Source organism: Electrona antarctica, assembly GCF_951216825.1.
Source record: "Electrona antarctica genome assembly, chromosome: 12".
Classification (NCBI taxonomy): domain Eukaryota; kingdom Metazoa; phylum Chordata; class Actinopteri; order Myctophiformes; family Myctophidae; genus Electrona; species Electrona antarctica.
Window position 1 is genome coordinate 51,534,378 of NC_136793.1, and position 22,235 is coordinate 51,556,612.

At 43.4% G+C, this 22,235-nt stretch overlaps 1 protein-coding gene and 1 long non-coding RNA gene across 2 annotated transcripts; both read left to right on the forward strand.

The window, feature by feature from the left end:
• Positions 1-481: 481 nt before the first annotated feature.
• Positions 482-3,628, forward strand: LOC306934119. Its single transcript, XR_013791290.1, has 3 exons — positions 482-581; positions 2,794-2,934; positions 3,549-3,628. It is a non-coding gene; the product is annotated as an uncharacterized lncRNA (long non-coding RNA).
• Positions 3,629-3,653: 25 nt separating this feature from the next.
• Positions 3,654-13,979, forward strand: LOC306934454 (uncharacterized protein; the record flags this gene model as incomplete). The annotated part of the gene is made up of 5 exons (XM_079517022.1): positions 3,654-3,955; positions 4,453-4,639; positions 6,363-6,533; positions 8,017-8,118; positions 13,842-13,979. 5 exons carry the CDS (start codon positions 3,654-3,656, stop codon positions 13,977-13,979), a joined length of 900 nt encoding a protein of 299 aa, XP_079373148.1.
• Positions 13,980-22,235: the final 8,256 nt, after the last annotated feature.

The window sequence follows — 22,235 nt, forward strand, 5'->3', positions numbered from 1 at the left end:
TTTCCCCTTCCCAGAGGACCAGAACCCCCCCCCCCCCCCCCCCTCCATTTCAAGTTCAACAAGGGCAGTTATTGTATAACCTGACTCCGCCAGATGGAGCAGAGTCAGGTTAGTTATTGTACACAGTCATGCAATTTAAATTCATGACCCTGTTAGAAATTAGAATGCAACATTACTCCTAAATGATATCATGTAAAATGAACCTGTTGATGCTTTAGTATACAGTATATAGACTAGAGCATCACAATATGATCACAACATGGCCGTAAAAACAGGAGTTAAATAACAATAATAATGAATTGCCTTTTTATAGTGCTTTTCCAAGTGCTCAAGGCGCTTTACAATGGTTCGTTCATTCATACATTGGGAGGAGTTGTAGGCCATTGTTGGTAAACATCTCTAGATAATGTCAGAGGCTTATTGCTGAGGAGATTTATCCTGAGCGATGAAGAAGAGCTCTTTATCTGGTGCGATGATGTCTGCAGTATTATAGTCATTCACTCTATACACACCTCGGTTGCTCGGGGCTTTTGTATACGGCTACGGATTTGCCGAAGATATTCTTCAACAACAAAAAAAAGGTGAGTGCTGAAAAGAATGTCTGGACCTGCATTAGCTCTGGTCCATAGCCTTCTACTGCTTCTACGATTCTGCCCTATGGGACTTTCGGTTTGAAATCTCAAATCGAAATCAGACGAGCCTCTTCTCTTTAGTGGAAATCTCATGAACGTTGACCTACTCACCAATACAAAGACGGGTTGTGTCAATAGAAAGCCTACTTTCCTTAGTGGACGCACTCTGAGCCCCCCCACCACACGTATAAACGGTACTTTTTGGCCAAAAAGGGATTTTGTTTCCACCGGGAAAAAAAATACTTTTAGTTACTCCAATGCGCCCTCTACCGATATTGCCTCATAGAGAATATTTTTCCTCCGGTGAAAAAAAATCCCTTTCTGGCCAAAAAGTACCGTTTATACGTGTGGTGGGGGGCTCAGAGTGCGTCCACTAAGGAAAGTAGGCTTTCTAATAACACAACCTGCCTTTGTTTTGGTGAGTAGCAAAAGCGTTCTTTTAAAATACGCTAAAGAGGAGAGGCTGGTCTGATTTCGATTTGAGATTTCAAACCGAAAGTCCCATAGCCTTATACTGCAGGGCAGAATCGTAGAAGCAGTAGAAGGCTATGGACCAGAGCTAGACCTGCATGTGATTCCAGATGATCCGAGTTTCAGATTCAGAGTAGGCCTTCTCTTTTAGCCGCCCAAAGCTCTCACATGGATCGTCTAATGATCATGGTCCTGAACTGATGTGTTTTAATAGGGGACTCCTTTTTATATTTATACATTCATTTATACATTCATCATTTATTATGCACAATTGTATCATGCAGACCAGGGGTGGGCAACTGGCGGCCCGGGGGCCACATGCGGCCCCCACCTTCACTTAATGTGGCCCTCAGGTTAATGTCAGAACACTGATATAATATTGGTTTCAGCTGTTTACAATTCCACAACATGCAAACATGACCTGCTTTAATTACTTGAGTCTAAATTAGTAGCTCATTGCTCAACACAAGTATAATTAAAGGCATTTGAAATTACATAAAAATGTAAATTTTCAGGATTCCAATTAAAAAAGAGCAAAAAAATAATTCAAGATTTAAATTTGAATATAGCAAAAATAGCCGATCTACAAGCTCAAAACGCGTTGCAGCGCAGCGCGTTTTGAGCTTGTAGATCGGCTATTTTTGCTACGACAGTAATATAATATATGGCCCTAGGGAGTGAGTGTGGAACTATAGTGGCCCTCTCCATCGTCAAAGTTGCCCACCCCTGATGCAGACTATGCACTGTATATGCTCTTCTCTCTCCATCCTTTTGAACTGCAATGATGAACCCGCACAAGCAAGTCTTTCACCCACCCTTATACTTGTAATGTGATGTGACGTTAAAGATGGATTCTCGTTCTAATTCTGATGTGCTCTTTGATAACATAATGAGCTGAGCTCTATAGTCTAACAGTGTTTCCCAAACTGGGGTGTCGGGACCCCCAGGGGGGCTCCAAATGTATTTTTGGGGGTCCGCAGATGTGTAACATTGTTTTCTCACTCAGCAGTAAACAAACCAACATACAGTATGAGTGTATACAGGGCCATAGAGTATAAGACAGAGAAACGACAATTCCGTTCACTTCATGGGGCCAGACTCTTCTATACATTGCCTTCTATTGAAAAGGGACAACCGGAAGTTTACGGAATGCATTGGAGTCTATGGGCTCGCGCGAGTACATGAACCACGTGACCAGGCTGTTTTCTGCCCCCTCAATGTCGTAACTCTGTCTTACTCTATGGCTCTGATACAGGGTATCTGCACATTTCTAAAGTTATAATTTGAGGACTTTTAAGACCTTTCTAAAAAAACAAATTGGCCAAATTGTCAAATATGACATAAGAAAAAGAGACAAACATTGTGAATATAGCCGCAATGCCTCATTTCCCCCCCCAAAAAAGTGCACGCTTGTCAGGGTGGGGGTCCTCAATTCCAAATTGAAAAGCCTGAAAGGTTTGGGAGCCTTCGCTTGAAGACCACTGTTTCTCAACCAGTGGTCCACGGAATACAGGTGGTCAATGGAAAATGTTTTAAAAATGTTTAAAACACCTTTGTTAAATGTAACCTATTCCAAATATATTTAAATATTTCAAAATTGCATCACAATGTAGGAAACATTTTGAACTGTCATAGGGCGGGGAGAAGTGTCTATAATAATTGTTATTGTCATTTTTTTGTTATATCTCAGGTGTATGGTTTGGTGACAATGAACAACCTGGACGAGCTTCCATTTGAGACGGCACTGGGCTCACTGGTGGAACCAATGGAAGCAGTGACAGCTCCAGACATCCACATCCCTGACTACCTGCAGATCCTACGCGACACTGAGGTCAGCAAGGGCTCATATATACAGCAGGGCTACCCGTGGGCCATTTTCCAAAGATTAAAAATCAGACCCGTCTGAATTGAGTGGTGCTGCGCTGCGCTGCGCTGTGCTGTGCTGTGCTGTGCTGTGCTGTGCTGTGCTGTGCTGTGCTGTGCTGTAGTGTACTGTACTGTACTGTACAAGCCCTCCTCCCTGGCCTGTGTGTGTCTGTGTGTTAGGCTGTGCAACAGTGACACTTGGTGGTGAACAAACGCTATAATGCTATTTTCTTGCTCGGACAGACCCAGGGACCCAGGGACACACATGGCTGTCTATAATATATAGGAGTGGTTGCACCACTCAAAAAACAAATGAAAAACACAAAGAGATCTATAAAACTAGGAAAAATAGGAACTATTAAAAAAAGAAATAAAAAAGCTCACAACACGTCGCTTGAAGATCTGATATTTTCACTATAGTTTGCGTCTCGGGTCTCAAACTAAAACGTTTGGGAAGCACTGATATACATAGTATATTATCCACACATACATCAATAATGCTTGATGTTGCACCTTGATATTGTATAATGAAACCCCTTTTTTTATATAACACGCCGGTATTATTGGTCCTTTTAACAGTACGAGTTCACCCTGGAGAACTGGGTGTTAACCGGCCTCCAGCATGGCTACGGCAGGGACGCGTGGCCCGTCTACCAGGAGTCTCCGTCGTGTCCCCCGTACTGGATGATGTTCACCAGCCCTCGGGAGGTCCGCAGGGCCAGCCGCCTGCTCCATGCCCCCGGGGGGGCGGGGGCCTCCTCCTCCTCCTCTCGTCCCCCAAGGAGGCGCCACAGCCTGGGCTCTGTGGTGGAAGCCTGGGCCCACCGGCCCCAGCATCGCTCCGTTCGCCTGCTCATCTCCAGCAGTGAGGTGGCGGCCGGCTACTCCGAGGACGAGGAGGTGTTCTCCTCCTCCTCCTCCGCCGCCAATGCGGACGACGCGGACGACGGAGCGCGGTGTCGCCCCAGGAGCAGAGGAGGAGAGAGGTTCGGCTGCGTGCATGACCATGAGACCAGAGACCTACTATACGCATCAAGAGCACTAGGCTGTTTCCTAATAAGCAATGGGGTCTGAACCCTTTCTGGGGGTCACGGTTATGTTATGTTACACTTCCTACAAAAAATAAAAATAAAACACACACACACACACACACACACACACACACACACACACACACACACACACACACACACACACACACACACACACACACATACATACATACATACATTATACATACATACATACATACATATACATACATACAGGACTAATTCAATTCCATAAATTGAAAAAAAAAACCTTTAAGAAATAGTGAAGATACAAGCTTATAGATCGCCTGTTTTCACTGTTTTTGAAATAGGTGGCACATGTACATTTAATTCATAATGTATTATTGTTGTACGTTTGGGCCCTGGGGAGACAGACACCAAATGCATCTCTCTCTCTCTCTCTCTCTCTCTCTCTCTCTCTCTCTCATCAGCCTTGGGGGAGGACACAGGTGCGCTGAGCCCAGACAAGCTGCCCCTGCAACGCAGCAGACCAGTCCTCGCTGCCACAGAAGACACAACAAGGCGTCTAGAAAACCCTCCTTGAAGTCCCGTCCGGGCAGCCCCTCCCAGCCGCGGCCGTACTCTGCAGGCCCCGCTGGTAGAAACCGCAGGCAGAAGGTCAATTTTCTTGTTCCAGGGACACCCCCCCCCCCCCCCCCCCCCCGAAGCAAAGATATGAGTTAAAAACATTCGCTCTGAAAGAATATATTCAAAGATTTGCGCCACATTTTCATGATTTTTCAAAAATAGCAGACCTATACAAGCTCGTAGCGCAAGTAAGTGCCGCGCTATGAGCTTGTAGATCTGCTATTTTTCAATAGCTAAAGTAGCTAAAGTAAAACACCAAAAGGGGTTCCCGCCCCAAAATGGGTCTTTTAACTCAAAACTTAAACTTAACTTAAAACAAAAATGCTTTCCATTCTTAATGATGTTGATCATGGAGCCTGTGTATGTTCAGTGTTGATGTCAATCCCTTGCTACTGTAGGTTCACAGTTCAGGTGCCTGTGTATGTTCAGTGTTGATGTCAATCCCTCGCTACTGTAGGTTCACAGTTCAGGTGCCAGTTAGGTGCCTGTGTATGTTCAGTGTTGATGTCAATCCCTCGCTACTGTAGGTTCACAGTTCAGGTGCCAGTTAGGTGCCTGTGTATGTTCAGTGTTGATGTCAATCCCTCGCTACTGTAGGTTCACAGTTCAGGTGCCAGTTAGGTGCCTGTGTATGTTCAGTGTTGATGTCAATCCCTCGCTACTGTAGGTTCACAGTTCAGGTGCCAGTTAGGTGCCTGTGTATGTTCAGTGTTGATGTCAATCCCTCGCTACTGTAGGTTCACAGTTCAGGTGCCAGTTAGGTGCCTGTGTATGTTCAGTGTTGATGTCAATCCCTCGCTACTGTAGGTTCACAGTTCAGGTGCCAGTTAGGTGCCTGTGTATGTTCAGTGTTGATGTCAATCCCTCGCTACTGTAGGTTCACAGTTCAGGTGCCAGTTAGTATAGATTCTGTTCCTCATGTGCCAGCATGCTTTTTCTAGGCCAGTGGTTCCCAAACTTTTCAGCCCGTGACCCAAAACAGAAATGAGATATTTCCTCGGGAGCCAAACTAGTGATAAAATAGCCGATCTGCAAGCTCATCAATGTGTCACTTCAGGCCACATTGTGAGATTATGTAGATCGGCTATTTTCACTACTTTATCTGTTCTAATTTATGGAATTTCTCAGATTTTTCTTTCATTTCTTCATGACATTCCTGAAAGAAATCATTGGATTTTGTTATTTTTTTCTTATTTTTTGGATAATCCTCCCTACTATAAAGTGTGCTGACCATATAAGGAGTTCCTCCATGTCCCCAGTGAGCCCCTGGGGTCAAAAACCCTAGTTTCGGTTTGGGCTTTGGGTGGCAAAGCCTTCATCCAATCAGGATGAGAGGGGCCTTCCTCCAATCATGATCGAGTGGGGCGGGCATTGGTGCACGTGCTGTTGGTCTGTTGTACTTCCCCCACTGTAGAGCGTGTGCATGTGCACATCTTGTTACCGGGTGGACCGGGTTTTTTTCCAAATCACCCAAATCTCTGAATGCTCCTTTAAGCTTTTTTGGGAATGTGTCTGCGACCCACGAATGGGTCCCGACCCACTGGTTGGGAAACAGTATTCTAGGCTGTTCATGAGCGACATGTTTTTCTAGTCCCTTCCTGTTTTGCTAAAGATCAGTCCAAGAGCCTGCAGTATGCAGTTCGGTGCTGTTCTGTTCCTCCCTTCATGCTACAGGTTCACACACACACACACACACACACACACACACACACACACACACACACACACACACACCCTCTGTCTCACCCCATAGGTTCCACGGCCTTGTGGATCTCATGGGATTTTCCTTGACTCATCTGCAGAGCTGCTGTCAGCTCTGAGTCAGGAGGAGAGAGAGCTGCTGGAAGACGTCATTGAGCAGGGCTATCCTCTACGCACGGCCATCCAGGCCCTGCAGAAGACCGGCTATCGCAGCCCAGAGAAGGTATATACTGTTCTGTACGTCGCCAGGTGGTTCTCAACCCGTGTGGATCGCGACCGGCGGTTGTTTTTGGCAGCAAATTTAGATTTTAGTTTAAGTCACGGTCTCTTGTCATAGTTTTCATGTAGTTTGAGTCACATTTTAGTCACCTGGAATGTCTTGGTGTTAAGTCTAGTTTTAGTCGACTAAATCTACAGTTGATTTAGTCGACTAAAATGGATTTTGGCGGGCCTCGATGCCGTCATGACGACATGACGATTTTACACTTGATGCAACCAAGTGTAAAAGTACTTATACTGTATACATTTTAGTCTAGTTTATATTTGTTGACGAAATTGTCAGTATATTTAGTCTTAGTTTTAGTCATCACAGTTTAGTTTTCGCCAGTGAAAAAAGGTCGTCGACGAACATTTTTAGTCATAGTTTTAGTCGACGAAAACAACACTGGTTGCGAACCTCCATCAGGGTGGGCCCTCGGCACTAGCCTGGCTAATAAACCAGACACGAATCTGCCGTTGGCAAAAAACAAATTGCCTGTGGAGGACGCGACAGTGTGATATGAGTCTGGGCTAGCCTAGGCTAGGTCCGCACATGGTTTTGAGGGGGTTGACAGTAAAGTGACAATTTAAGGACCTGTATGACCTTTTTAATACCTAGAAAAGGAAATGAAATGAATCATCAATGCATCAAATGTCATCAACAAACAGTACTATAAAAAAACTGGTCAAACATTGGCCAAATTGTCAACTAAAAAGAAAGAGCCAAATATTGTGAAAATAACTGTACTGGATAATCAAATCATAATCAAAGTATAATGAAGTTGAAGTCCAGATCAAGGAAAGGTTTAAAAGTGTTGAGAACACAATCATGGATTTATTACAAGAGCGCTCCTGGAGAATGACACAACACCAAAGTATCATGACATCTCCCAATCACAGGTTGACACCCTCTCTTATACAATGTGAGAGTTCCCAAAATAAAAACACATGGTTGAAAAGCAACAGGACACTCCTTTAACACATGGCCTTATATGGCTGTTCTTCCAGTCTGCTAGAATTCACACAAATAGGCTTTTGACTGCTAAAAGGTAACAGGTGAAAGAGTTATTTACTCTCTTACCTCTGTGAGCAGTTGCCTTACATGGATTGAAATGTCATTTTCCCATTACATAACTGATCTACAATGCCTCGTTGTGAGCTTGTAGATCAGCTATTTTCACATTTTTGTATCTGTGGGAACTGAGTCAAACAAAATGTAATGCCTCAAGACCTATTTCCAAGTGTGTATCACTTCACATATTTCTGGGGGTCGAGGCCTATACCAAAGAAGGTTGAAACCACGGCTTCGTGTCAATGACCCCAAGAATTCTCTGTAATTGGCTGCTGACCCTCCCATTTGAAAATATGGGGGATATACCTTCAAATCCTCTGTCTTAATTTAACTCAAAACGATGTTTTCCCTGGATTCCTTGTACTTCTGACACCAGATCCTGACCTACCTGGTGGCCCGTGAGCGTCTGTGTGCGTCGGGTTATGATGAAGCCCAGGTAGAGGAGGCTCTGGAGATGTTTCAGTGCTGCGAGAGCAAGGTGAGGAACACGTCAGGTTGGGATCGAAGCACTCCGCAGTGTTTTTGGCAGCACATTTTGATTTTAGTTTTAGTCAGAGTCTCTTGAATAGTTTTAGTCACATTTTAGTCACCTGGAATGTTTCCATTTAGTTTTCGCTAGTGGAAAAAGGCAGTCGACGAACAATTTCCGTCTTAGTTTTAGTCGGCGAAATCAACACTGGGAAGCGGAGACAACTGCACAGTAAAATCATCAGTGGTCGTATGAAGCAGAGCCATTGAAGGAGAGTTGCGGGGGCACGGTGGCACAGTTGGTAGTGCTGTCGCCTCACAGCTAGAAGGTCCTGGGTTCGATTCCCGCTCGGGGCGCTGTGGGTGCTGGCGGCCTGTCTCCTCCTCCGCGTCATCAGTGCCCATACCCGAGGCGGGGTTGGCGAAAGGGCCTTTCTGTGTGGAGTTTGCATGTTCTCCCCGAGTCCCCTAGGGCCTAGGGTAGGTACCCTCACAAAAAACATGCAGTAATCCTGGTCTCTAAACTGCCTCCTCCTGGTCAGCCGGGGCGCCTGATGGAGGGGAAAGGAACTGGTTGGAATAACGTGTTCCTTCCACGCGCTACGTCCAACCAGGGAAACTCCCCCCTGTCAGGTGTAAAGGAGCAACTTGGACACTCAGGCATGAAGGAAGCATGAGTTCAAGTCCGTTGCTCTCCCCATGTCCCCCATATATGGGGACTAGGTTGGCGGAGGGTGTGTAGAGCCCAGGATCACATTAGATAATTGACATAGGGGTGAAAAATGGGTTACAAAATCGTGGGATAAAAATTATTAAAAAAAAGAAAGAAGGAGAGTTGCGACATCTCCGTGCACTTCATGGGACTGTGGCTATATGGAGAGGCGAATAGTAAATACAAAGCCCTGCACCGGAAGTGGACGGAATACACTGGACTCTATATAGCTTTTGTCAGACCTGGACAGACAAGGCGCGGCCGTTTTCCGCTGTCTGCCCGCGTCTCTTCCGGGTTTTTAAGACAGCTGGTGGATGGAAATGAAGCTCCACCCACGGAAATGAAGCTCCATCCACCCAAGCTTTTACGGGAATCTGGCCGTCGCGGTATTCTGCCGCGTGGGTGGAGCTTGTTTTCCATCCACCAGCTGTCTAAAAACCCGGAAAAGACGGCTGGCAGACAGCGGAAAACGGCCGCGCCTGTCTGCTCAAGTGTGGAAACAATGTATGGGAGTCGCGTAGACAAGGTCAAGCATCAAGCATCATTTTTGAGTGGTGCAACCACTCCAAGGAACAGCAATGTCCGTGTTCAACTATGTTTGTTTGTGTGTGTGTGACCAGTACCAATGAGCACCAAAAGTGGCGCTGTTGTGCCAGAAACAGAGAGAGAGAGATCGTGTTAGAACCAATAGGAACTGAAATTGGAACGATACAAATTGGAACGATACAGAGAAGAAATTGGAACGATACAAATTGGAACGATACAGAGAACTAATAGGAACTGAAATTGGAACAATACAGAGAAGAAATTGGAACGATACAAATTGGAACGATACAGAGAACTAATAGGAACTGAAATTGGAACGATACAGAGAAGAAATTGGAACGATGCAAATTGGAACGATACAGAGAACCAATAGAGGGGAGTTGCACCACTCAGTTCACACGGGTGTGATTTTAAATGACTGTGGCCTTTGTAAAAAATAATACAGGCAAATGAAAGACATCACAGGTTATTTTTTGGAAACCTTGTTTTCTGATTTACAATAATATTGACGTCTCGAAAGAGCACAATAAGAGTTTCTGCAATGCTGTATAGCTGGGTGCCTCGGAGTTTCTGAGCGGGCAGTATCGAGAATACTGCCTTTGAGTCACTTCAGTGAGTGAACGCAAGAGAGCCCAGCTTAAATGATCTTAAATCACTTTCTTTAAGATCGTTTCTTAGTAATAGCATAAAATAATTATCACGGAGACTTTAGTTGTCACTGTACAACACTTTAAAACAGTTGCCATGTTGCACACATGACCTAGAATTGCTGATATCTGCACTGCTCTCATTGAAAACGATGCATTTAAAACTCCAGCTTGTCACTCTCGAGGGCTACGTGGGTCACGTGACCGCGCTGTTTTCTGACCCCTCAATGGCAGCACTCTCTCTCTAAACATCTTAAAGGTATATTCAGTGATTTTACTTAATTCAAATATCACTTATTGTCTCCACCAGGCCGAAGGCATGGGGAGAGAGTATGTTTTGCACTCCGTCCGTCCGTCCGTCCGTCCGTGTGTGTGTGTGTGTGTGTCCGTCCGTCCGTCCGTCCGTCCGTCCGTCCGTCCGTCCTTCCGTCTGTGAACAGCTAATCTCCGGCACCGTTAACCCGGTCGATGCCACATTTTGCACACACACTCCCTGGATGCCAACGATGAACCTCTGCCCCAAACTTTCCAGAACGGCCTGTTATAGCGCCACCAGGAGGCCGCTTTGTGCAAAACAAGTTTTTGGACAGTACACCTACAGATTTTGTCCAAACATCACGCAAATTGGTACACAGTCTCTCTAGAGCCATTCAACAAAACGGGTCTTTCAGATTTCTCAGACTCCATCCTGATTGGCTAAGATTGGCTTCCAAAGTTCGCAGGAGTGCTCAGATTCTAACTAAATGCTGCAAATCATGAACACATTGTGTGATTTCCGTGAAATTGTGCACGCACATTCCCACTAGGCCGAGGAAGAAATGCCACATGAACATTTTCAACTCAGCCTCATGGTGGCGCTATAACTGGCCGAAAAGTGTTTTTACACCTAACTGCACGGATCTGTGGATAACTTTGTATGCCAACTCCCTAGAGGCCAAGGAAAAACCTTTGCCTGGAATTTTTCACATCTGCTCTTTATAGCGCCACCAGGAGGCCGACCTATGTAAAACACATTTCACGCAAATCGGTACACATGCTCTTCATAGTCATGTGCAGTGTTGTAACTAACGCCCTTACATCACGTTACGTTACCTAACGGCGCTACTTTTTGCAGTAACTTGTAACGGAGGCTTTACATTTCCCTATTCCATAACGGCCTTATAGTTATTGTCCGAGCGTTACCCGCGTTATAGCGTTATTATGTCAACGTATGATCCAAGTGAAAAGTTTCCCCATACAGCGCCGTGAGTCTGTCATACAGGCTCTGTGCTGCTGACTGCTGCTGAGAGAGCGCGCCGCTCTCTGTGTTGTACTCTGTTGACAGTGTGCTCTCATACTAGCCTCTGAGACCACTCTAACTGATGAACAAAGCACGTCGCAGAAGAGGTCATTGATTGGCTAACGTAGGGACAGATTTCAGGGTAAGCCAATCAGAGACAGTCTGACAGAGTAGGGCGGGTCTTTCGTATGGCTGTGGTAACAGTTCTAAACTCAGACACACAAACCCTCGTAACGCATACACAGAAAACGCCGGTTGAACGAACATTATTACCACACGCTACAATGGCAAATGCGGACGACAGCGAGATCGGATGCTTTGTGGGTTGGAAATACAAGCGTCCCTCCTGCGCAGCACAGTGCCTGACGTTAGCCGTGCGTTAGCCTTGCACACCGTTGCATGCTAACGGGGACGCGTGGCCACCTCCCCGGGCACAGTGATAGGGCTGCCCTCTCCCCCCGAGAAAAGCATTGAGGTGAAAATGCTAATTATGTGGCGGACAGAAAGCATTGTCCACAATGCAAATCTAAGAAAGCATCTTAAATCAGTCCATGAGCTAGGCTGCCTCACATCACCAAAACAGACAAAGATCGATTTTAAATCGCCACAGAGGCATGTCACCAAGAGTCAACTTGACAAAATGATTGCCACTTGCCAGGTATGTTGTTGAGGAAATGCTTCCCCTCAACGGTGGAGTCTGTTCCTTTCAGAGCACTGGTCAGCAAAATACTAGTGAAAGCAGGGCCAATGTGCAGAAATACATTTTCCAAATACCTGAACAGTGAATATTCTAAAATGGAAGATGAGCTCAAAAATACATTTGATAAATTAGAATATCTCTCTAACACTGCAGATAGGCCTATATGGACTCATTTTTTATTTGATTATTATTATTTTTTTTCATATTGCAAATTTGCACAGCACCATTTGTTTTGAAGGCAAGTTGAGGCTACAATGCCTGTCAAAATTTCTGAACATGTTTTATTGTTCCACTACATTTCATAATGTTAGGAGGGAGTTGTCTTTTCTCTTACTGTGCGACAGAACAAAAAAAAAATCGTTTTTTATATTATTATTTTTTAAAGTAAAGTAAAGTAACTTTTCAAGTTACTTTCATAAAGTAAAGTAAAGTAAAGTAACTTATCTAAAAAAAAGTTACTTTTTTAGATAAGTAACTATAACTATAACTCTTTACTTTTTAAAAGTAACTTGAACAACACTGGTCATGTGATCAACACGGGTTTGTTTGATTTCTCATAATCCACCCTCATTGGCTACGATTGGCTTCTAAACCTTTCAGGAGTAGCCCGCTTTGTACCCGTTTTGTACAAATCGCCACAACTACTCAACGCAGCGTCCGATTGTGGTGAAACTGTCCATGCATATTCCCACTAGGCTTTGGAAGAAATGTCACTTGACAGTTTTCAAATCAGCCTCATGGTGGCGCTACAACAGGCCAAGCCGCGTCACACACACACACGTTTATATTGTTCCTAAACATTTTGCCAAACATCACACACACACTCCTATCCTCCTGGTGGAGACCTGTGCCCAGAAGGGCACTTTTTCTATTTTTTTTCTGTTTTTCTGGATAATCCTCCCTACTATAGAGTGTGCTGACCATATACGGAGTTCCTCCCTGTCCCCAGTGAGCCCCTGGGGTCAAAAAACCCTAGTTTCAGTTTTGGTGGCGGGTGGCAAAGCCTTCATCCAATCAGGATGAGAGGGGCCTTCCTCCAATCATGATCGACTGGGGGCGGGCCTTGGTGCACATGCTGTTGGCCTGTTGCACTTCCTCCCACTGTAGAGCGTGCATGTGCACATTTTGTTACCGGGGCGGACTGGGTGGTTTTCCAAATCACCCAAATCACTGAATGCTCCTTTAAGGTGGTTCGCCTTCTGTGGACAGTGGGCTGTGAGGATATTGTAATAGAGGTATATGCGCATGACATCGTCATCATTCCCGGAAGTTAGCGGGAACGCCCACTGAGTGGCAAAAAACTACTTTCTGGCCTTGACAGCCCATACATCCAAACAGAAAAGTCCCATTTGATTGCATTAAGTTACTTTAAACAACATTAAATTCACTTTGTCACTCACTTTGCCACTCGATTTGCCACTCAGTCTGCCATTCACTGTATGCATGCGCATACCCTCTATATACGCACCAATATGCGGCCATGTATTTGCAACAAAAAAAAAACATAAATTCAACAAAACATATATAGGTTTCTAACCTTCAGTTATCTTATTTTCTTTTTTTTTTATGTTTTTTTGTGGCTTTCGCCTTTATTTTATATATTTTCTTATGGAGGGACAGACAGGAAATGGGGAGAGGGATGGAGGGGGGGGGGGGGGGGGGGGACATAAAGGCCGTCGGGATCGGGAGTCGAACCCGCGGCACACTGGATTACCAGCCAAGGTGCCTGGACTGGTGAGCCACGGCCCAGGCTTCAGTTATCTCATTGTATGTAACAACGTTGGTTCGTTTCAACCTTTACTCACCTGTTGCACTGTTTCATTCATCCACACATGTGGTTCATTCCCAGGCTGCTGAGTTCCTGCGCCTCCTCACTCAGTTCAAGGAGATGGGCTTCCAGCAGAACGCCATCAAGGAGGTTCTGCTCGTCCACGAGAACCACAGAGACAGAGCCCTGGAAGAGCTGATGACACCCATGACTGAATGATTTTCACGATTTTTCAAAAATAGCAGACCTACAAGCTCGTAGCGCGCCACTCGGTGGCGCGCTATGAGCTTGTAGATCTGCTATTTTTCAATAGCTAAATTATAACATAATGTTTAAAACACCAACCACAGAGACAGAGCCCTGGAAGAGCTGATGACACCCAGTGGTGGAAAAAGTACTCAATTGTTTTACTTAAGTAAAAGTACCAATACTGCAATTTAGAACTACTTCGTTACAAGTAAAAGTACGGAATTGAAAATGTACTTGAGTAAAAGTACAAAAGTATCGGCATCAAAATGTACTTCAAGTACTAAAAGTAAAAGTACTCATGTTGCAGAATGTCCCATTTCACAAGTTCAAACTGTGTACAAAATCTTTTGAAAATAGCCGATCTACAAGCTCACAATGCGTTGCGACGCATTGTGAGCTTGTAGACCGGCTATTTTCAAATGGCCGAAATGTATAGGGTTGAAGTGGTTAATGTATGTTTTCTAATAAAAACTTAAAAGTAACTACTAGTAACTAAAGTATAAAGTTAAAAAGTTAAAGTAAAAGTTAAAAAATTGGCTCTGAGATGTAATGGAGTAGAAGTAAAAGTACTGGAAATTGGAAATACTCAATTAAAGTAAAAATACCTCAAAATTGTACTCAAGTACAGTACTTAAAGTAAAAGTACTTAGTTACTTTCCACCACTGACGACACCCATGGCTGAATGAGAACCACTCAGACCTGAGGACACCATCTGTGTCACCTTTATAGCTTTAAACCATAAACTTTAGCTGGCGCAAGTCTTTGAATATATATATATATATATATTATTTAACAGCAAATGTTTTCCTATACGATGAATACATACATTTATCTATCTGAAAACGGAAAACATCTCACACAAAAGCTACAGGTTAAGCTTAAATGTATACTGTAATACAGAAGTACTAGTATACTTCTGTAATACTTTTTCTAATAAAACTGTTTTTATTTTATTTATTTCTGTAAAGCGACTTTAGGTACCTTGAAAAGCGCTAGTTAAATTGTATGTATTATTATTATTATTATTATTATAGTACTGTGTCACTTGCCAAAATCTCTTCAAGAAATGTTATGTTTCAGCAAGGTGACAATCATGAATAACAGAATTGTATTAGTCCAATTTTACCAGTGAAATAAACATCAGAGAATATAAGGTGTCAGAACAGACACCTTATATTCAAAACTATACCCAAAATGGAATTGAACAAAAACACGATGTACGTAATACAACTTTCCAAAGTGAATTCCCCCCTTATTTATTCGATGTATACGCCGAGACCCCTTATTTACAATATGTATCAGTTCATTTTTGAGTGGTGCAAACCACTCCAACAACCAGCTTTGTCTGTATGTTTGTGTACCTGTGTACGTGTCCGTGCAAAGGTGAGCATGGTTACTATGGTTAGTGTGTGACGTCACTGACATAGCTGATCAGACTATATAAGACCTTGCACCACTCAGTTCACACGGGTGTGATTTTCAGATTGTGTGGGATTTCTCGACTCCGGAAGTACCCCATGCATAGTGTTCCGTAATGAAAAGCCAATGAATCTGGAGGTGTATTAAGCCAAGTGGAAAACTTATAATTATGAGATGATGAGATATAATGTTACAGCAGCATAATATAAAAAATATATAAACCAGTAAGACACCTTAATTAATATAGGTGACGAGCGACTGCAAGGCTGAGACACTCTTTTGGTGTCTCAGCCTTGCATTTAACATTTTGGAGAATTACAGTACATTTCAAGCACAACTCAATACCAGACAAATGGTTGGATATTATAAGGAAAATAGAAAGAAAAACATTTGAATTATATTAATGTCTTTATTCATTTTTAATTTCTGATACAAAACATCAAGATCTCAGAGGCACTGTACTTGCCCATCAGGCAAGTACAGATCATGTTCTACTTGCCCCAAAGGTCATGCCCACGTACTTGACCGAAATCCCCATGTATGGACTGGAGTATGTCATTAATATGACATCATAGATCAGCCTGGAGCCAGAGTAATCTAGTAAGAGAGTGGCGACACTAGCGTTGACTCCCATTGAAACAATGGAATGCGGAAGTGCTCATTCTATCTCAATGGGATAGTTCCAGCCATAGGAGCAATGTGTTTGGAACTATAGTCCATAGGCACGAGATCAAAGCGTGTCGCTACTCTCCTACTCTACACTGCCTGGAGCATGCCTCACGTGGAACTGTGTATGGGCATAATTAAAAGGAACACCTTTTAGGATAGCCTACAGAAAACCCCATATAAGGGCATAAAAGATGCACAGCCAGGTACAACGGGTATTCTGACAATGGATACGAGGGGTAGGATACAACAGGTTGCATAATGCTTCCCTATGCATGTTATTATTGTGTTATTATTGTAGTTTGCTTCCCAAAACCTTCAGTTTCATAGACGGTGTTAAGCGAGCAGGAGTTCATCTTCCATGAAGTGCTGAATCAGCCTGTATAGGAGAGTCGCTTTTGTGCTTTTAGTCACAGACAAAGTGTGCCTCTTCACTTGAGTTCCACATAGGCGGTAATCCAGATTATTTTCCCCTCCTCCTCCTGGCGGTGGCTCCACACACATCCTTCTTGGTGGTACAGTTGGGTGCCACCGATATTGTCCCTTATCATTTGACCCATTTAGGCCTGACCTCAACATTTAAAAAAATCCTTCTAAATCCTCCAGTTTTCTGAAATAAATATTTTCACGATTTTTCAAAAATAGAAGACCTACAAGCTCGTAGCGCGCCACTCGGTGGCGCGCTATGAGCTTGTAGATCTGCTATTTTTCAATAGCTAAATTATAACATAATGTTTAAAACACCAAAAAGGGGTTCCCGCCCCCAAAATGGGTTAACTGTCCTTTTGCGCAGATCACGCAAACCTCAGCAAAAAGAAAAGGACAATATCGATGGCCTCCAACTGTATAGTTCCTTATCAGTTTCCTTGGGCCCGATTCACTAAGCCGTTTACACCCATATTTTGGATGTAAAGGAACTTTCCAAACTTCTCACTGCTAATACCGTCGGTGTAGTCTAGAATAATAAGGCATGCTAATGACATACAGCAAGCTTTGGTGCCATGTAAGTATTGTAATATCTTGTAGGCATGTATTATGAAAGAGGTGGATATTAATAACTTCTGGGTGATTTTACCACTGAGAGCACTTTGAGTGATTTGTGTTAATCATTTCCCCACATCTGTCTACCAATGGCACTGTGACAGTACCTCCTTGTGCCCTTTAGTTTTTTTTTTGAGTGGTTTAAACCACTCCTACAACTGGCTTTGTTAGTCTGTCTGTCTGTCCCAGTTCACACGGGTGTGATTTCATTACGTCAGACATTATGTCAGACCACAGCTGATCAGTCTATATAAGACCTTACACCACTCAGTTCACACAGGTGTGATTTTTTTTTAGTTTTAGTTTCTGTTTCTTTTGCACTATCACTCTCTTCCAGCGCCTTCCTCATTCTGTCTCAGTTTCAAAATGCGCTCAATAAAACGCATGGCCTTTCTCTTCTCCTTCTTTGGCGGTCTATCGACGGCCGAGTGGTGGGCCCAGCTCTCCAACTTGTACAGCACCGGCTTTTCGCCCTCCACGAAGGCAACGCGGTAGATGTCATAGTTGTCCTCGTTGGCGATGGCCCATTTGTATTCGGTTTGCGTGAGATAGAATTCTTCGCTCCAGTCGGCTTTGGAGGATTTAACCTCGATGTATCGCGTTCTTTCCCCGGGTAACTCTAATGTGATGTCATATGGCTTCAGCGCTTCTCCGTCCCCGTTCTCCCATGTGGCCGCCACCGTGCCGTGCTGCGATGTCAAACAGAGCCACGTAAAATGCTCTCCCCTTCTCCCTTGTTTATTGTCCTCAGGCAGCGACGTCTGTGAATGAAGAGTTAATGATTGTTAGTCACCGGCGACAACCTCTTTGGGGACATTCGGTTATTAACAGTAAAAAACGGCACCAAAACAGGATCGGTTATAGCTAACAATTTGACTATACCTATTCTGTTGTTTGTGAAAAACCCATTTTGACCTGAGATCAGATTCTAAAAATGTCTTCTACATCCTGACAGTTTTCTGAAAAGGCTATGTTTCTATGTCAGTGGTTCTTCGATTTTTCCAAAATAGCAGACCTACAAGCTCTGAGCTTGTAGATCTGCTATCTTTCAATAGCTAAAGCATAACATAATGCTAACACCAAAAGGGGTTCCCGCCCAGAATGGGTTAAGGTGCTCACAGCTGGGATAATAATAAGATGATTATAGGGCCATCCATGTATTATACAGTTAAGTATACTAATAAGAGCAGTGGTTCTCAAACGTTTTCATGACCCCCACCCTCCCCCAATTAATCCATTGAGACCTGGAACGCATCCATGTCACGTTAGCGTTTAACCACATTAACCATTAACCCATTTTGGGGCGGGAAGCCCTTTTGGTGTTTTAAACATTGTTATAATTTAGCTATTGAAAAATAGCAGATCTACAAGCTCATAGCGCGCCACCGAGTGGCGCGCTATGAACTTGTAGGTCTGCTATTTTTTTAAAATCGTTAAAATGTGCCTCAAATCTTTCCGAAAATTGTCATGATTTAGAAAACTTTTTTTTTTAAATTTCGACGTCAGGCCTGAATGGGTTAAAACAAGCCTATGAAACCTGCAGCTGATCGGAATAATTAGTTATCACAGTGGCGTACATTCTTTGTAATGGAATTATAGGCATCCCATATAGGCCAAAGATAAAACCTTTAAATCACACCTGTGTGAAGTGAGGGACGCTCTTATCGCCATACATCAGATTCCGTGCGCAGCCAATCAGATCATCGCTACGGGGTTCACACATTGCTCAGCCAATCAAATCATCGCTATATGGTGTACACAGACACCAACACACAAAGCTGTGCATAGGAGGGTCGAAAATAACGTAATTGGCCGGTAAATCTACAAGCCGACGTCGTCACAATGTCTCTTTTTGTGGGGCACTATAGGCCCTCCTATGCCCAGCTTTGCGTTTGTACCAGGGAAATGATGTGATTGGCACGGAATGTGATGCATGATGCGCCCCTCACTTCACACAAGTGTGATTTGTTTCCCAATAAAGTGGTTAAACATGTTCCTCATTTTGCTGGAAACCCCTTCAAGGGGTTTGACTTTTTTTTTTTTTTTTTAAGATATTTTAATTAAGACAAACCACTGAATCAGCTACATATTGGCCCCATTTTATTTATCACATAAAGTTATGAATAAAGCCACTCACCGTGTCAACATGGTCCGTATCGATCTCCTGCAAATAGAAGAAACTGCCGCCTTCGGAAGATGGCCCTTGAGGGGATGCAGCGGAAGCCTCTGCCCTGCCTCGATCTTCGGGGGACGACGAACCCTCCTGGGAGCCACTGGCGAAACCTTCCATGTTCTGATGAATTGGTGTGATGCGACGGTCATTTATATAACACCATATACAGTACATGATGCGACGGTCATTTATATAACACCATATACAGTACATGATGCGACGGTCATTTATATAACACCATATACAGTACATGATCTCCATATTTGGGCATATGGCAGTGATGTGGCATGGCATGAACCCACTTAGACCCGAGGCCGATTCTACAAAATGTCTTCTAAATCATGACTGTTTTCTGAAAAAACCCTATGTTTCTATATTAGTGGTTCTCAAATTATTTCATGTCAAGGACCCCAGACAATTTATGAAATTGGCCGCCGACCCCCATCTGAAAATACGTCCAGGGACCCCCCCAGAAGCAAAGATTTGAGTTAGAAACGTTCGCTCTGAAAGAATATATATTCAAAGATTTGCACCACATTTTCAGGATAAAAGAAAAATAGCAGACCTACAAGCTCGTAGCGCGGCACTCGGTGCCGCGCTATGAGCTTGTAGATCTGCTGTTTTTCAATAGCTAAAGTAAAACATAATGCTTTAAACACCAAAAGGGGTTCCCGCCCTAAATGGTAAGCAGTGACGTCATGTGGCAGCCACAGTGCCCCTTGGTGGCTGCCAAGTCTATGGAAAAACGGGATAAAAAAAATCACACCCGTGTGAAGTGAGGGGCGCTCTTATCATTATAAATCATCATACATCATCTCATGAACTGAATTTATGAGATTGGTTAGCCGATTTGCTCGTCTACATATGACGTAAATGTTCCCTTCATTGTCAAAGGCATGTAATGTTTGTTGCCATACATTCACGTCATATTTGAGGGATATGACCTAATTTCTCCTTTCATTGTCAATGGCAAATATGAGACGTGTGGGGACAAAAGCTGTTTATAGGAGGGGCTAGCGCCCCTAAAAAACAAATCACACCCATGTGAAGTGAGGGGCACTAATATATTAAAGTCTAACTCGTTGATTAGGTGATGTAAAACAATAAAGAGACAATATGACGTAATGAGTTAGAAAATGACATTGACGTTTTCCCTGGTCAGTGGCGTTTATTAAACAAACATTGAACTAAAGACAAACATTAAACCTCAAAAAATAAAACAGGACACCGGTTCTTCTTCGGCACGAGACTAGTGGAGGCTCCCGGTTGACCAACCTCAGGGCAGATCTGGTGCTTTGGTCCCTTTCAATCCGAGGCGCCTATACAAGCTCACAGCGCCCTGGGAGGATGATGTGGGCGAGGCCTATGAGGCGTATGACTTGTATGATTCAAATGTCATCTATAGGCATAGTAGATGAGATTAAGCTTGGTTGCTAGAAGTTGCACGTTGAGCAATTTGAGTAATTAGCATAATACCATTAACAACCTATATAAGGAAAAACACATCTAAATGTCACCATTCTTTAATTAGCATGTGACGTGTCAAACAGGGGGTTTTCATGATTCTGAATACATTCCAAGCGTTAGTTTTGCACAGAAAACACTCCTTGGGCTAAAAACGGCCATAGCTACCCAAATGTGCTGACCTCATCACATTTGTGATGATTTCTTTTGCCTTATATGCCTTAGGTACAGCAGTCAGGTGTAATAGAGGGACTCAATAGTGCCATCAGGTGGCATTAGCAGCACATTACACCTTTACCTTTGACCCCAATGCCTTTTCAGTTTTCAAACCAAACTACCATGAGGACAGTTAGTACCAGAATTTTTTCGAGCTAAACCATCTACAGTACATTCAATGTATAAAATAGATTCTTAAAACAAAAGTAATCATATCCTCAACACAAAAAAGAATCCAACGCACATGCACTGACTAATAAACATGATTCACATGAACCATCATACTGCCTGGCTCAAAAAGAATGGAATGTAAATAACGATTTATGTAGCCTGTGACACAGGACAACTATATTCAGGGCAATTTATTATCTGACTGCTGTCAAAATGGGACAGTAGTATTAGTAATGCTATAGATATGAATTTTGATAGCTATACACGCAGTTTTCATATATTCTTTATTTTTTTTTACGATCACCTGGCTGGTAACTTAATTGCTCGTCTACTAATCAACTAAACCATCCTTTGTAGGTATACACACCTGGATTCCACCTGGATGGCTGCAAAACGTTTCAGGGGCATGGAAAATTAACCGTAAAAATTAATTAAAACAAGATGTTTCGTAGTGCAACTTTCTTTACGCAAATGTTTATAAACAAGGATAATGCACTACGTGGCCAGAGCATGTTGGCAATTATTATTATTAGTAGTAGTAGTAGTAGTAGTAGTAGTAGTATTAGTAGTAATAGTATTATTATTATTAGTAGTAGTAGTAGTAGTAGTTTATAATTAGAATTATAATTATTATTACTATTATTACTATAGAGCATTTAACATATGAGGTATAAAGTACAGCAGCATTGTATTCAAACAGCAAGGTATTATTATTATTATACAACAGCAAGATTGGGTAAGACGTTATGTATCTTTCAGGACCTTCCACTGCTTCGTCTGAGTATCTCTCTCTCTTTCTCTCGCACGCACGCATGCACGCACGCACACACGGTACGCGCGCACACACACGCACAAATGGCACGCGCGCACACACGGCACGCGCGCACACACGCACGCGCACACAGCCACCGCTCCGGAGCTGTACAGCCGTTACCGTAATTACACTACTAAATGCGCAACGAAATTCGGGCGTCGGATCACATTACTGTCGGTTCGCGAGTGTAGGACTGCGTTACTCCAGTATTATTTCAACCCTTTTCATATCAAGGTCCATTATTTAACCGGCATTTGAGCC